The following is a 15,323-nucleotide window of genomic DNA, read 5'->3' on the forward strand; positions in this document are numbered from 1 at the left end:
ATATTTAAAGGTTTTCAAATATTGCTTTTTTGTTCATTTCAGCCTGTGATGGAGCTAATGTACGAACAAAACATGTTTGATGTTTTGTCTGTTTTAAAATGAAAAAATAATGAATAAAGAACGTTTTTAAATTACACTGGCTGAGAGTGTCCTGAAACATTGATGGTTAGACTTTGAACTGAAGAATTTCTTAAACTGATTATATGTAACCGTCGCATCTCTTTTCCATTGTAATGTTTAAAAAATGAAGGGTTTCTCAAAACAATTAAATGATTTTAAACACATACAAAAGAAACCAGTGGTTTCATACTTTTAACAAAATGCGGATCTTTTTTCTTTTTTAAACAACAAACATCTATCGTATATTGATTGTGGATAAGCTACTGCTGTTCCATAGACCCTAAACATCCCGAACAGATCAATGGCTTGTTCTACAATGCATTAAATAATAAAATTAATGTGAGGAACACAGTACTTGCATCAATGATGCAGTTCTTATTTTACACATTCAATTTTTAATAGAATCATTTTTAGAACTACAGCAAAATGAATATATAGACCCTTAGGAGCAAATTATAAAATACAGAATAGGATAAAAAGAGAGAAAAGAGAGGTTCAATAGATCAGCCCCATGGACATGGGAAAAAGAGACAGCTATTATTTTCAAGGAAGATAAAAACCCTTTGGACTAATCCATCTGAAGAGTGACTTTCTTTTGTGGACCAAAATGAGCGCTTGTAGAAGGAAACTGCATTTGAAAGTTATTTGGTGATGGTGGGACTCCACCGAAGCTATGAGATTTACATAATTTTAGAAGGTGTCTTTGTAATAATTCTGCAACCTTACCTCATGTTAGGGAGATTGAATTCTAAAGAAAAATGGGGAGCCCTTGATATTTTGTCTCCATCCTCATAACTATCTCGAAAGCAAAAAGGGTTTTGTGATCCGAAACTGTAGAACATGCTTACCATGAAGAGAATTTCTAAAGAACTTTAAGCCTAATTCACAAAGCAATCTTACCCTTATTAAAAACGTTACTTGAGTAAGCTTAATACTTTTTGATATGCAGAACTTGCATTTTTGTAGAAACGTCTACTTTTGTAGTAATTTACACTTTTGTAGCATGCCGAGCAATACACACGGCCAACCAATGGTACTACAAAAAACTCTCATAGAAAATAATAAAGGTAGGGACTTACTACAAAACTGTAAGTTACTAAAAATGTACAGCTTGTGAATACTGAAAAGTATTAAAGTTACTCAAAGGTTTAAGTTACTAGAAAAGTGCAGTTTGTGAATCTAGCCAATAGCATTAAAATAAAATTAGCACAGACAGCTTAAAAGTATCTACATTTTTGCATAGGGGTTTTAAAATTTTACTTTTTGTATTTAAAGTGTATAAAATAAAAACGAATATTTTTGGATTTCTGGTATTGGACGTACACTGTTTTTATTAGTCATCATAATTTTGTGCTGAAAATATCATAGTCAATACATATAAAACAACGGCAAGTAATAGGGAAACTAGGAACACTCACTGTTAGAAATGTAAGTGCCTAAATCAAGGATCCTTAAACACAGATTACATTTTTTCAATTTTGCTTCTGGTTCAAAAGTTAACAAAAGTAAAACATATAAATAAAAGTTTTTGTTATATTTCATTTGAGATCATTATTCCGTTTTTTTCCAAATTTCCAATTTTTTCATTATATGATGTCTACTCTTCTGAATACTATGCACATGTTTAGCTCATTTACTTCATCATTTCCTACTTGTCATTGAACATGATGTTGTTGTCTAAAACTCTCTCTGTAAACAATACTGATGGAGGATTTAGATGTAACTCTTTAAACAGTCCATGCACTGCTTATACGCTTCTACATATTGTAATATGTTGCTTAGATATTTTCTAAAGGTTCTCATTCAGCCAGTTAATATAGTCATTCATCATTCTTGGTGCCAGAGAGAGATGTATTGGCCAGGTAACTAAGGATATCATTCCATGAAATGCATTATCATAGTGGACATGCACAACTTGCACACCTACCTGCTTGAGTCTCGCAGCATACATAAAACCATCATCTCTTAAGACATCATACATGCAAGTAAGTACATAGGTTAGTGGCAATTTAGTCAATCTTTTGTCATCAACCAACAGAGGTGCTGCTCGTGGATCTGTAATTCTGGGATACTTTTTAAGAAATTTAGATTTTTCATTTGGAGGGCTCCTATAAACATGATCTTTTTTTAGATCGTCTGTCAAGAGGTTACTCCAATTAGCAAATTTAAAAAGATTGTTAGATTCTGAAGTGATATGTGTGTTGGATTCCATAGCTTCTCGAAGAGCTCTGTCAGTGGTAAAGTAGTTACTCCAGAATTTGACTGCAGTCCATCTTCGAAGAAATGGCATGTTACTGTTGTCACGGTATGAGGGAGTGTCTAGGTCAATGGACTGAACTACTGGATAGACCAGGGCTTGCATCTTAGGTTTAAATTTTACTTCAAGGTCCTCTTGCAGCTGTAAAAATGGCAACATGTTTAAATTCAGTAAATCCTAAAGCTTGTTTTCACATCTTGAACACAACAAAAAGAACAAATGGAAATGATGTAAACAATTTGATTGTTATATTACAAACAAAAAAGTTTAAAAATCAGATTTTTTATAACACAGATTAAAAATCATGACCCCCATATGTAGTATCTTTTAGAATACCCTGCATCACTCAAATTAAAAAAATCCATGTTATACTACTATTCTAAAATAATAACTGTGAAGTGATCCAATATCAGGAGTAAAATGCAAACAAAGTGATGGGTGGAATACTTGGATTAATCTAAGCCTCTGGTTATTAATCTGGTCTATGCTAAGTCCACTGTTTTTGTGCCCATTATGCAACTCCAGACAGAGACAAGCTACATATGTTGTAACACTTTCAGATTATATTGTTTTTAGCCTACTTACCACTGTAAAGTATTTTGTGAATGATACAAAATTGCTCCGTCTCCATATGTGAAATTGACTCCAAAGGAGAACAAACAATGTACCAAAAATGCATATGAAAGTTCCTTATATATTCCAACAACAGGTCTTCAGTATGTTTGTAACTTCTTACTTGGAGCTCATGAATTAAACTTTTGTGGTTCTCTGGAAAAACACTTGTAAACACATACCAAGGACCTCATTGCATGGTGAATTTATGTTGTTATTTCTGTGCTATCGAAATTCTTGAAACTAAGTCAAATCCCACTAGTAATTCCTCATTTATGGAACCAAAATCTCTGAGGGATGCAAGACAAGTGACAGGTCTGAAGTGTTTGTAGGAACTTTGAGCTGTTGCCTTTAGACCTGAAAAAACAGGTAGGAGTATCAGTATCAGCGCAATATCCTGTTGATATGCCTAAAACAAAATAAATCTGACCTTGATTAATGTAATATGATGCTCATGAATAGTGCTGTAATGCCTTTGGGTTATGTTCACGCTATATAAAACTGCAAACAAAACACAGAAGCACTCATACGGAGTGATCTTACTCAATATATTCACTTTGTGTATTACCATCAAACAGTACATACAGCTACCTTGAGTTTGTTATTCATTTCCTTCTTCTACTTACATCATTTTGATGTTTGATGCTCCAGCCGTCCACGAAATGTGCACAGGATGCATGAACTGAGATCGCAAAGAACAAGCATTTCAATCTTTTCTAGTCCTTGGCATATGTTCCCTGAAACAACTATTGAAATGTTTCTGCCCAAAAATATTTTTCATTTGTCTAAATGAAAAAAAAATGTAGCAACCAGAAATGTGTTGCAGTTTGACACAGATTTTGAATCTGGTTGTGTCAGAGTGAAACAATGCCATGAGTTTTTGCTGCCTGTGATGGAGCGTTGGCCGGCTACAGGTACCCAGTTCGGACTTCTGAAAAGAATACCCTAAATCCTGCTTTGCAGAGCTTTGTGAGGATCCATTTTACAGATGTATCGTGCAGCTGAAGTGATGCCTAGGTTCTGAGATGCAGCGAGGCTCCCATGTGAAGTCCTGTGTTGTCGTCGGGGCACTGTTGACCAGGGCTTGCAATGCAAAGTCTGAAGTCGAGGATTTGCTGTACAGTCCAAATTATGTGCAGGTACCGAGGAGCAGCAAGACTGTAATGTGGAGTCTGGCAGTGTTGTGTAGGCTGTCGTCGACGAAGGATGCAAGGTCATGTTCCGAGAATACATTGCACAGAGGTGTGCCGATGCAGGCATGGACTGTGATGTGGGTATTTGTGGTGTTGCATCGGTTCTGCTCATTATTGTGCAGCAGAGGAGATGAGCCAGTTTTGCTAGATCCATAGAGGCTGGCATGGCATCTTAGGCCTACTTCTAAAGGTCCAGGCCTGATGTGGCACCACTTGTTGGGGTAGACACACAAATGGAGCCTTTTGTCCTGAGGCCCAACTCACAAGGCTAGTCAGTTATCCCAAGATTCACTCTGGGGTTCTGGGTTAAAGATATTCAGTTTTAGTCCTTCTCACCCAGGCAAAACAGCAGCAGGTAGCAGGTCAGTACAACAAGGCAGCATCACAGCAGGGTAGCACTTCAGCAGAGTGGCAGCCCCTTAGCATCAAAACTCTCCTTCTTCCTGACAAAGTATCTACAGGTACAGAAGTGTACTGAAAAGTTGGTGTTTAAAGTCCATTATTTATACCCAGTTGGGCTCTTGAAGTGGGTGAAGTGCTTTTAGAGTTTTTCCTTTGAAGTCCCCAGGCAGGCACCTTGCTTTCCCTGCCCTTGCGCCACAGTAACTACATTGGGAATGCAGTCCTTTGTGTGGAGGCAGTATACAGGCTATTCAAGTTTAAATATGTCTGGGTCCACCTCTGCCCTCCCATCCTGCCATTGATGGCCCATCCAGGCACACCTAAGGTCCCTATTGTGTCTGGCTGTCTAGGAGGAATACACAAATTCCAACTGTCAGCTTCACCATCTTGTGACTAAAAAAACGCTATGGACCCTATATGGCTTAGGCAGGAAAATGCCATTCTTCTAAAAGTAGCATTTTCAAAATTGTAAATTTAAATGCGACTTTGCCAGAAGTTAGGATTTTTCATTACATCCCCAAAAATGCCAAACATGAACTAATTACTTGGTCTCATTTGGAAATTTCAGCTTACTAAATGTAATAAGGTAACTCCAAACTTAGTCTAGGGGAGACATATGCCGTACAGTAGTGAAAAATGAATGTTGGAGTTTTTCAATATCAGGACATATAAAAACTTAAAGGTACTTGTCCTATTTTTTAAATACACTGCACCCTACCCTCAGGGCTGTTCAAGGACTTTCCTAGGGTGACTAATCAGTATTAAAAAGGAAGGTTTTGGCCTGGCAAAATGAGGGAGTATCTTGCCAGGTCAAAATGGCAGTTAAAGATTGCATATACAGGCTGCAATGACAGGTCTGAGACAAGTTTAAAGGACTACTTAAGTAGGTAGCGCAATATGTGCTGCAGGTCCACTAGTTGTATATCATTTAGAGTCACTAGGCACATGTAGTGCCACTTTACTATGGACGTACACATAAAATAAATATGCCAATTCAGTATAAACCAAGGTTATCATGTTTTAAGAGGGATCACATACATTTTAGTACTGGTTAGTAGTGGTAAAGTGTCTAGAGACTTGAGGCCAGCAAAATCAAGATCAGTAAAAATAGGGGAGGCAGGCAAAAAGTTTGTTGGAATATTACCCTAAGGCTGACAGGTTTAACAAATGGTCTACTTTACAATAAACTTTTTCATGAAAAATAATAATAATAATGTAAAATATGATCTGCTTTTATTTAATTTACATGTAACATATCTTGAATGAAAGCATAGCACCATTAAAAGGAGAGTCGCATTCAGCCATTGTATACTACCTTTGTATTTTGATATTTCCTAGCGCCTTTTTATCCCCATGTCAGATCTTTGCTAATTCGAGCCTCATTGTATAGCCTCTTCGCAAATTCCGCCGCAGCATGCTGAACATTCCAATCGCGGGCGTGGTCATGACGGCTCCCGGCCGTCGTGCGCACACGCCCACCGTGACTCATGACAGCCAGGAGCTGTCATGAGCATGGAAGAGGTTAAAAACAGCAACTCCAGTATAGATCAGTTCCAAGAAACTATGTATGATTTGACCTGCAAGATGTTGTCCTACTGCAAGTATGCTACTGCACAACTCTCAGTGGGTTCATCTACTAAATACAACCCTCATGATATCAACTTACAAGAAAATCATGGGCAGAATAATGAGGGACAAAATATCAAAAGTTACATGTAAACAGAGAAGTTTAGATGATGTACGTATATATATATATATATATTATCTACTGGCGGTCGCCAGTAGATAGTTAAAGTTAGCACCGAGTTCCCATAGGAAATCTGAAAATTCTATTTTGAATAACTTTGGCGCCGGTTGACGAATCCTCGCGAAAGTTTCAAAACTAATGGGGCGCTCCGCTCAGCTCCTACCCTGAAAGTCTCGGGGTGATTTGTCAAGTGGGGGCTGAGAAAAAAGGAGGGTCCCAAAACGCGTTTTCCCCATGCATTTTCCCATAGGACCTTTAGTCGAAGGTACAGCCCGAACGGCTAAACAGAATTACTTGAAATTTGGCAAAGAGGTAGTCCTCAGGTCAGGGGTGTGCCTTTTGCATATATGGTGTCAATCTGTTCAGTAGTTCCTGAGAAAATTGCAGTTAAAAGCACATAAATATCTATATGCGCGCACCGTGCGCGAGCGTAATTCTGATTGGTGGTTAGATGTCAGTCAACATTCGAATCGGTCGAAATCAGAAAGTGTCAGACGCCATTTTGTGTGTGGCAGTGAAAAACAAAGGTGGAGAACGTGAAAAGGGGGCAGGGTAGAGAGTTCCTGACCCCCTAGCCTTTGTCAGGGAGTCCCTGAAGGACCCCGAAGGGTGAAAAAAACATTTTTATTTTTTTTCAAAAAATCGCAGGGTGTGCGCACGGTGAAAAACCCTTAAAAAAAAACATTTTAAACGAGCCATTCCATATTACAGGACACAGTCAATCTAAAACTATGTACATAGGTAGTTTATTGTAAAATAAATATATAAAAAATATAATAATACATACATAAATTAGCATTTAAAAAACCTTACAAATTCACAAAAAAAAACATAGGTTTCACACACGTTATAGTTAGAAATTAGCATTTAAAAAACCTTGTAAATTCACTTAAAAAACCATAGGTTTCACACACGTTATAGTTAGGAATTAGCATTTTAAAAACCTTTCAAATTCACTGAAAAAACCATAGGTTTCACACATGTTATAGTTAGCTGGACATTTCACTCGTAAAAAAACATTGAAATTCCCCCGTTATAGTTAGTTCAGCTAAATATAACTCGCGCGACCGCAATCCACTGCTGATGATGTCACATATTACATCACTGTATTCACTAAGATACTGTTAATAAGTCAGTTATACAATTAATTTTACAAAAAAAAACATCCATTTAGACGCTTTTTTACCCATTTATTCTTCCATTAACCTTTAGATATACATATATAAAAAATATTTATTTTTCAGAAAGACACATATTCACTGGATGATGTCATCAGTGATGTCATCAGTGATGTCATTTGAGATGTCACGAGTGATGTCATGAGTGATGTCACTGACCAGTGAGAAGTAGAGAGAGTAATAGAGAGTAGTAGATAGTAGAGAGTGAGCAGTAGAGTGAGTAGTAGAGAGTAGTTGAGAACGAGTAGTAGAGAGTGAGTAGTGGAGAGTGAGCAGTAGACAGCGAGTAGTGGAGAGTGAGTAGTAGAGAGTGAGTAGTAGAGAGTGAGTGGTAGAAGCAGTAGAGTGAGTAGTAGAGAGTGAGTAGTAGAGAGAGAGTAGTGGAGAGTGAGTAGTAGAGAGTAGTAGAGAGCGAGTAGTAGAGAGTGAGTAGTAGAGTGAGTAGTGGAGAGGGAGTAGTAGAGAGAGAGTAGTAGAGAGTAGTAGAGTGAGTAGAAGAGAGTAGTAGAGAGTGAGTAGTAGAGAGTGAGTAGTAGAGAGTAGTAGTAGAGAGTAGTAGTAGAGAGTAGTAGAGAGTGAGTAGTAGCGAGTGAGTAGTAGAGTAGTAGAGAGTGAGTAGTAGAGAGTAGTAAAGTGAGTAGAAGAGAGTAGTAGAGAGTAAGTAGTAGAGAGTGAATAGTAGAGAGTGAGTTGTAGAGAGTGAAAACTAGAGAGTAGTAGCGAGTGAGTAGTAGAGAGTGAGTAGTAGAGATTGAGTAGTAGAGAGTAGTAGAGTGAGTAGTAGAGAGTGAGTAGAAGAGAGAGAGTAGTAGAGAGTAGTAGCGAGTGAGCAGTAGAGAGTAGTAGAGGGTGAGTAGTAGAGAGTGAGTAGTGGAGAGTAGTAGAGAGTGAGTAGTAGAGAGTAGGAGAGAGTGAGTAGTAGAGAGCGAGTAGTAGAGAGAGTAGTAGAGAGTAGTAGAGTAGTAGAGAGTAGTGAGTCAGTGTCAGTCAGTCAGTGTCAGTTTCATTCAGACAGTGTCAGTCAGTCAGTCAATGTCACTCAGTGTCAGTTAATCAGTGTCAGTGTCAGTCAGTGTCAGTCAGTCAGTGTCAGTAAATCAGTGTCAGTCATTGTCAGTCAGTGTCAGTCAATCAGTGTCAGTCAGCGTCAGTCAATCAGTGTCATTCAATGTCATTCAGTCAGTGTCAGTCAGTGTCAATCAGTCATTGTCAGTCAGTCAGTGTCCGTCAGTCAGTGTCAGCTAGAGCAGCTCTGCTGACCTGGTTCTCTGGCTCTAAAGCAGCTCTGCTGACCTGGTTTTCTCCCTCTAAAGCAGCTCTGCTGACCTGGTTTCTCTGGCTCTACAGCAGGTCTGCTGACCTGGTTTTCTGACTCTAGAGTAGGGGTGGGCGGAATTTGCGAAATTCACTTTCTCAAATTATCGCGAAAATGTTAAAAATCTCCGCAAAAATGAGGAAATATCGCGAAGATGCGGACATTTTTTTCCAGCCTGTTCGCGGTAGTTTCTGAGTGGTCGCGGCTCGCCAACTTACCCATGCAGTTTCTCGCGGGCACAGCCATCTTGTTTTCACTTGTCTCGCGGTGCATGATCGCGAGAAGAAAGACGTGTTCGCGCGACGAATGACGTTACTGCGAGACAGCGCAAATGGCTACCAATAATCCAACATCTCGTGGAGAACGTGACCGGATTGGGAAAACTTGTCGGCGATCGCAGGGATTCAGGTAAGGCGATCGCGCGCACGCGAGAATGTATTATTTTACAGCGCGAGCAAGCAAAAAACTTCCGGTAAAATGCGGATTGCGGAAATTTTGATATTTTCGCGTTCTCCGCAGAACGCAAAAATGTCAAATTATCGCAATTTTCGCGAGCAGAATGGAATTTTAGCCCAGGCCTACTCTAGAGCAGCTCTGCAGAGATGTGTGAATGGGCGATTGATTAGGTGTATAGGTATAAGAGTGCATGTGGAAACAGTTGTTTGGGTGACTGAGTGTATTTATCGGTGTGTTGGTGAGCGATTATATGTTTTAGTTGTACATCATCAACAAAGTAAAAAAATAAAAGACATTGTATGTGAGAGTTGGTGTATATAAATAAGTATGTGTAAGAGTCAGTGATTGTGAGAGTAACTATATGAATGAGTGTATAATTGTAATGGTGATTTTTTAACATAGTAACTATGAGTTACTATGTGTTTGAATAAATGAGGTGTTGTTGGATAAATGTGTAAGTGAGTAAATATAAGTGTGATTAATTTTTTTCATAAGTGAGTAGGATGACTGCATAACCGAGTAAGATGACTGCTGATGTGTCAATGTCTATATATGTGTATAAGTGCATTTGATAGTGTTCTATTAATTGGTGACTGCATGTATAAATGATTCTGTTGTTGAATGGGTAGTTGTGAGTGTAGACTTAGGAGTCAGTGAGTGGGTATGTAATAACTGGTATTGACGTGTCAATGGTTTTAAATACGGTACTCTGTATTTTACAGTGAGTGATGAAAGGTTATACTAGTGTATGATGAGATGTATCAGATTGTCACATGGATGATGTCATCAGTGATGTCATTTGAGATGTCATCAGTGATGTCATCAGTGATGTCACTAACCATGTCATGAATGATGTAATATGTGACATCATCAGCAGTGGTTTGCGGGCACGTGAGTTATAGTTAGCAGAACTAACTATAATGGAGGAATTTCTATGGTTTTGTACGAGTGAAATGTCCAGCTAACTATAACGTCTCTGAAAACTGGTTTTTTCAGTCAATTTCAAAACGTTTTTAAATGCTAATTTCTAACTATAACGTCTCTGAAAAATATGTTTTTTTGTCAGTGAATTTCAAAGGTTTTTTAAATGCTAATTTTTAAGTGTGATAGTAGTTATACCTATTTTTTTGTACTGATTTTCTACAGTTTTTTTAACTGTTTATTTATAAATATTTTATTAATTAAATAACATTATATAATTGCACACAAAAAATTCAAACTGAAATATTGATTAATTCTTTGATTCCATTTTTTATTTTAATATATGTATATTTTTTGCTTTTGAAAAAATGTATTTCCAATTTTTTTTGCGCAATCAAAGCGTACACATCACAGTGGGTGTGCAGATTCTAGACTCCATTTTAGAAAAGTCATGAAGGATCCGCGTACGGTGTGCGACGGCAGCGTATTTTTCAGTAACATCATATACATTTAGTATTACATGATGTGCGCGATTGGTATGCGACCAGTCCATGACTCCTGCTCTCGCGCATTCGCAACACATGCGCATTACGGTACGAGATGCTTGCGCGGTGGCGGGTCCCGCGTGATGTCATATACGTGCTGGGGTGCGCTGGGTGTGGGACTCCCGCAAAAAAAAATTATGTCCCAAAATGATATGTATGTGTCCTTAATATACATATTAGGGCAAGAGATTATCTAAGATATTCATAAAAATAATATATTTGTACTTTTCTAAAATATGTTTTCAAGAAGTCGGGTGTGTGCATCCTGAGTGCAGAGAACCAGGTCAGCAAAGCTGCTGTAGAGCCAGAGAAACCAGGTCAGCAGAGCCGTTGTAGAGCCAGAGAACCAGGTCAGCAGAGCTGCTCAAGAGCTTAAGAAGCAGGTCAGCAGAGTTGCTCTAGAACCAGAGACCCAGGTCAGCAGAGCTGCTCTAGAGCCAGAGACCCAGGTCAGAAGAGCTGCTCTAGAGGCCGAGAACCAGGTCAGCAAAGCTGCTCTAGAGTCAGAAAACCAGGTCAGCAGAGCTGCTTTAGAGCCATAGAACCAGGTCAGCAGAGCTGCTCTGTAGCCTAAGAACTAGGACAGTAGAGCTGCTCTAGAGCCTAAAAACCAGGTCAACAGAGCTGCTCTAGAGCCAGAGAACCAGGTCAGCAGAGCTGCTGCAGAGCCAGAGAAACCAGGTCAGTAGAGCTGCTTTAGAGGGAGGGAACCAGGTCAGAAGAGCTTCTATAGAGCCAGAGAACCATGTCAGCAGAACTGCTTCAGAGCCATAGAACTGGGTCAACGGAGCTGCTTTAGAGCCAGAAAACCAGGTCTGCAGACCTGCTGTAGAGCCAGAGAAAACAGGTCAGCAGAGCTGCTTTAGAGAGAGAGAACCAGGTCAGCAGAGCTGCTTTAGAGCCAGAGAACCAGGTCAGCAGAGCTGCTCTAGCTGACACTGTCTGACTGACACTGACTGACTGACACTGACTGACACTGATTGACTGACACTGACTGACACTGATTGACTGACACTGACTGACACTGATTGACTGACACTAACTGACACTGATTGACTGACACTGACAGACTGACTGACACTGACTGACTGACATTGACTGACATTGACTGACACTGACTGACTACTCTCTACTACTCTACTACTGACTCTCTACTACTCTCTCTCTACTACTCACTCTCTACTACTGACTCTCTACTACTCTTTACTACTCTCTCTCTACTACTCACTCTCTACTACTCACTCTCTACTACTCTCTACTACTCACTCTCTACTACTCTACTACTCTCTACTACTCACTCTCTACTACTCATTCTCAATTACTCACTCTCTACTACTCTACTACTCACTCTCTACTACTCACTCGCTACTACTCTCTACTACTCACTCTCTACTACTCACTCTCTACTACTCACGCTCTACTACTCTCTACTACTCACTTTCTACTACTCTCTACTATTCACTCTCTACTACTCACCTTCTACTACTCACTCTACTACTTTCTACTACTCTCTACCACTCACTCTCTACTACTCTACTACTCACTCTCTACTACTCTCTCTTTACTACTCACTCTCTTCTACTCACTCTACTACTCTATCCTACTCACTCTGTACTACTATCTCTCTCCACTACTCTCTACTACTACTCTCTACTATTCACTCTCTACTACTCACTCTCTACTTCTCTCTACTACTCACTCTACTACTCTCTGCTGCTCTCTAGCACTCACTCTCTACTACTCTACTACTCTCTCTCTACTACTCACTCTCTACTACTCTCTCTCTACTGCTCTCTACTACTCTCTACTACTCACTCTCTACTACTCACTCTACTACTTTCTACTACTCTCTCTCTACTACTCACTCTCTACTATTCACTCTCTACTATTCACTCTCTACTACTAACTCTCTACTAATCGCTCTCTACTACTCACTCTCCACTACTCACTCTCTACTACTCGCTCTCTACTACTCTATACTACTCACTCTCTACTACTCACTCTGTACTACTCTCTACTACTCTCTCTGCTACTCACTCTCTACTACTCACTCTCTACTACTCTACTACTCTCTACTACTCACTCTACTACTCACTCTCTACTCTTCACTACTACTCATTCTACTACTCTCTCCTACTCTCTACCACTCACTCTCTACTACTCTACTACTCACTCTCTACTACTCACTCTACTACTCTATACTACTCACTCTGTACTACTCTCTCTACTACTCTCTACTACTACTCTCTACTATCCACTCTCTACTACTCACTCTCTACTTCTCTCTACTACTCACTCTACTACTCTCTGCTGCTCTCTAGCACTCACTCTCTACTACTCTACTACTCTCTCTCTACTACTCACTCCCTACTACTCTCTCTCTACTACTCTCTACTACTCACTCTAATACTCTCTCCTACTCACTCTCTACTACTTTCTCTCTACTACTCACTCTCTACTATTCACTTTCTACTACTCACTCTCTACTACTCGCTCTCTACTACTCACTCTCCACTACTCACTCTCTACTACTCGCTCTCTACTACTCTCTACTACTCACACTTTACTACACTCTAATACTCTCTACTACTCTCTCTGCTACTCACTCTCTATGACTCACTCTCTACTACTCTACTACTCTCTACTACTCGCTCTACTACTCACTCTCTACTATTCTCTACTACTCACTCTACTACTCTCTCCTACTCTCTACCACTCACTCTCTACTACTCTACTACTCACTCTCTACTACTCTATCTCTACTACTCACTCTCTACTACTCTCTCTACTACTCTATACTACTCACTCTGTACTACTCTCTACTACTCACTCTGTACTACTCACTCTCTACTACTCACTCTCTACTACTCTCTACTGCTCACTCTCCACTACTGATTCTCTACTACTTGCTCTCAACTACTCTCTACTACTCACTCTACTACTCACTCTCTACTACTCTACTACTCTCTACTACTCGCTCTACTACTCACTCTCTACTATTCTCTACTACTCACTCTACTACTCTCTCCTACTCTCCACCACTCACTCTCTACTACTCGCTCTCTACTACTCACTCTCCACTACTCACTCTCTACTACTCGCTCTCTACTACTCACTCTCCACTACTCACTCTCTACTACTCGCTCTCTACTACTCTCTACTACCCACTCTCTACTACACTCTACTACTCTCTACTACTCTCTCTGCTACTCACTCTCTACGACTCACTCTCTACTACTCTACTACTCTCTACTACTCGCTCTACTACTCACTCTCTACTATTCTCTACTACTCACTCTACTACTCTCTCCTACTCTCTACCACTCACTCTCTACTACTCTACTACTCATTCTCTACTACTCTATCTCTCCTACTCACTCTCTACTACTCACTCTACTACTCTATACTACTCACTCTGTACTACTCTCTACTACTCACTCTGTACTACTCACTCTCTACTACTCACTCTCTACTACTCTCTACTGCTCACTCTCCATAACTGATTCTCTACTACTTGCTCTCAACTACTCTCTACTACTCACTCTACTACTCACTCTCTACTACTCTACTACTCTCTCTACTTCTCACTCTCTACTACTCTCTCTACTACTCACTCTCTACTACTCACTCTCTACTACACACTCTCTTCTACTTGCTCTCTGCTACTCGCTCTCTACTACTCTCTAGTACTCCCTCTAATACTCACTCTCTACTACTCTCTACTACTCACTCTCTACTACTCCACTATTCTCTACTACTCACTCTCCACTACTCACGCTCTACTACTCTACTACTCTCTACTACTCTCTCTCTACTACTCACTCTCTACTACTCACTCTCTACTACTCTCTACTACTCACTCTCTACTACTCTCTACTACTCACTCTCTTCTACTCTCTACTACTCACTCTCTACTACTCTCTCTACCACTCTCTACTACTCACTCTCTACTACTCTCTACTACTCACTCTCTACTACTCTCTCCCTCTACTAATCTCTACTACTCACTCTGCTACTCACTCTCTACTACTCTTTACTACTCACTCTCTACTACTCACTCTCTACTACTCTCTACTACTCACTCTCTACTACTCTCTACTACTTTTCTACTACTCACTCTACTACTCACTCTCTACTACTCTCTACTACTCACTCTCTAATACTCACTCTCTACTTCTCACTCTCTACTACTCACTCTACTACTCTCTACTACTCACTCTACTACTCTATCCTACTCACTCTGTACTACTCTCTCTCTCTACTACTCTCTACTACTACTCTCTACTATTCACTCTCTACTACTCACTCTCTACTTCTCTCTACTACTCACTCTACTACTCTCTGCTGCTCTCTAGCACTCACTCTCTACTACTCTAATACTCTCTCTCTACTACTCACTCCTTACTACTCTCTCTCTACTACTCTCTACTACTCACTCTACTACTCTCTACTACTCACTCTCTACTACTCTCTCTCTACTACTCACTCTCTACTATTCACTCTCTACTACTCACTCTCTACTACTCGCTCTCTACTACTCACTCTCCACTACTCACTCTCTACTACTCGCTCTCTAC

General features: G+C 39.8%; 1 protein-coding gene across 1 annotated transcript in view; it reads right to left on the reverse strand.

The window, feature by feature from the left end:
• Positions 1–1,424: 1,424 nt before the first annotated feature.
• The window catches only part of LOC146785617 (arylacetamide deacetylase-like), a 320,075-nt gene continuing 306,176 nt past the window's right edge, over positions 1,425–15,323 (reverse strand). The window contains exon 5 of the mRNA XM_085634880.1: positions 1,425–2,518. Coding sequence (XP_085491006.1) covers positions 1,910–2,518 — 609 coding nt within the window. The 3' untranslated portion in view covers positions 1,425–1,909. The remainder of the gene's footprint in view (positions 2,519–15,323) is intronic.

This window comes from Triturus cristatus, chromosome 11 (genome assembly GCF_964204655.1).
Source record: "Triturus cristatus chromosome 11, aTriCri1.1, whole genome shotgun sequence".
NCBI classification, from domain to species: domain Eukaryota; kingdom Metazoa; phylum Chordata; class Amphibia; order Caudata; family Salamandridae; genus Triturus; species Triturus cristatus.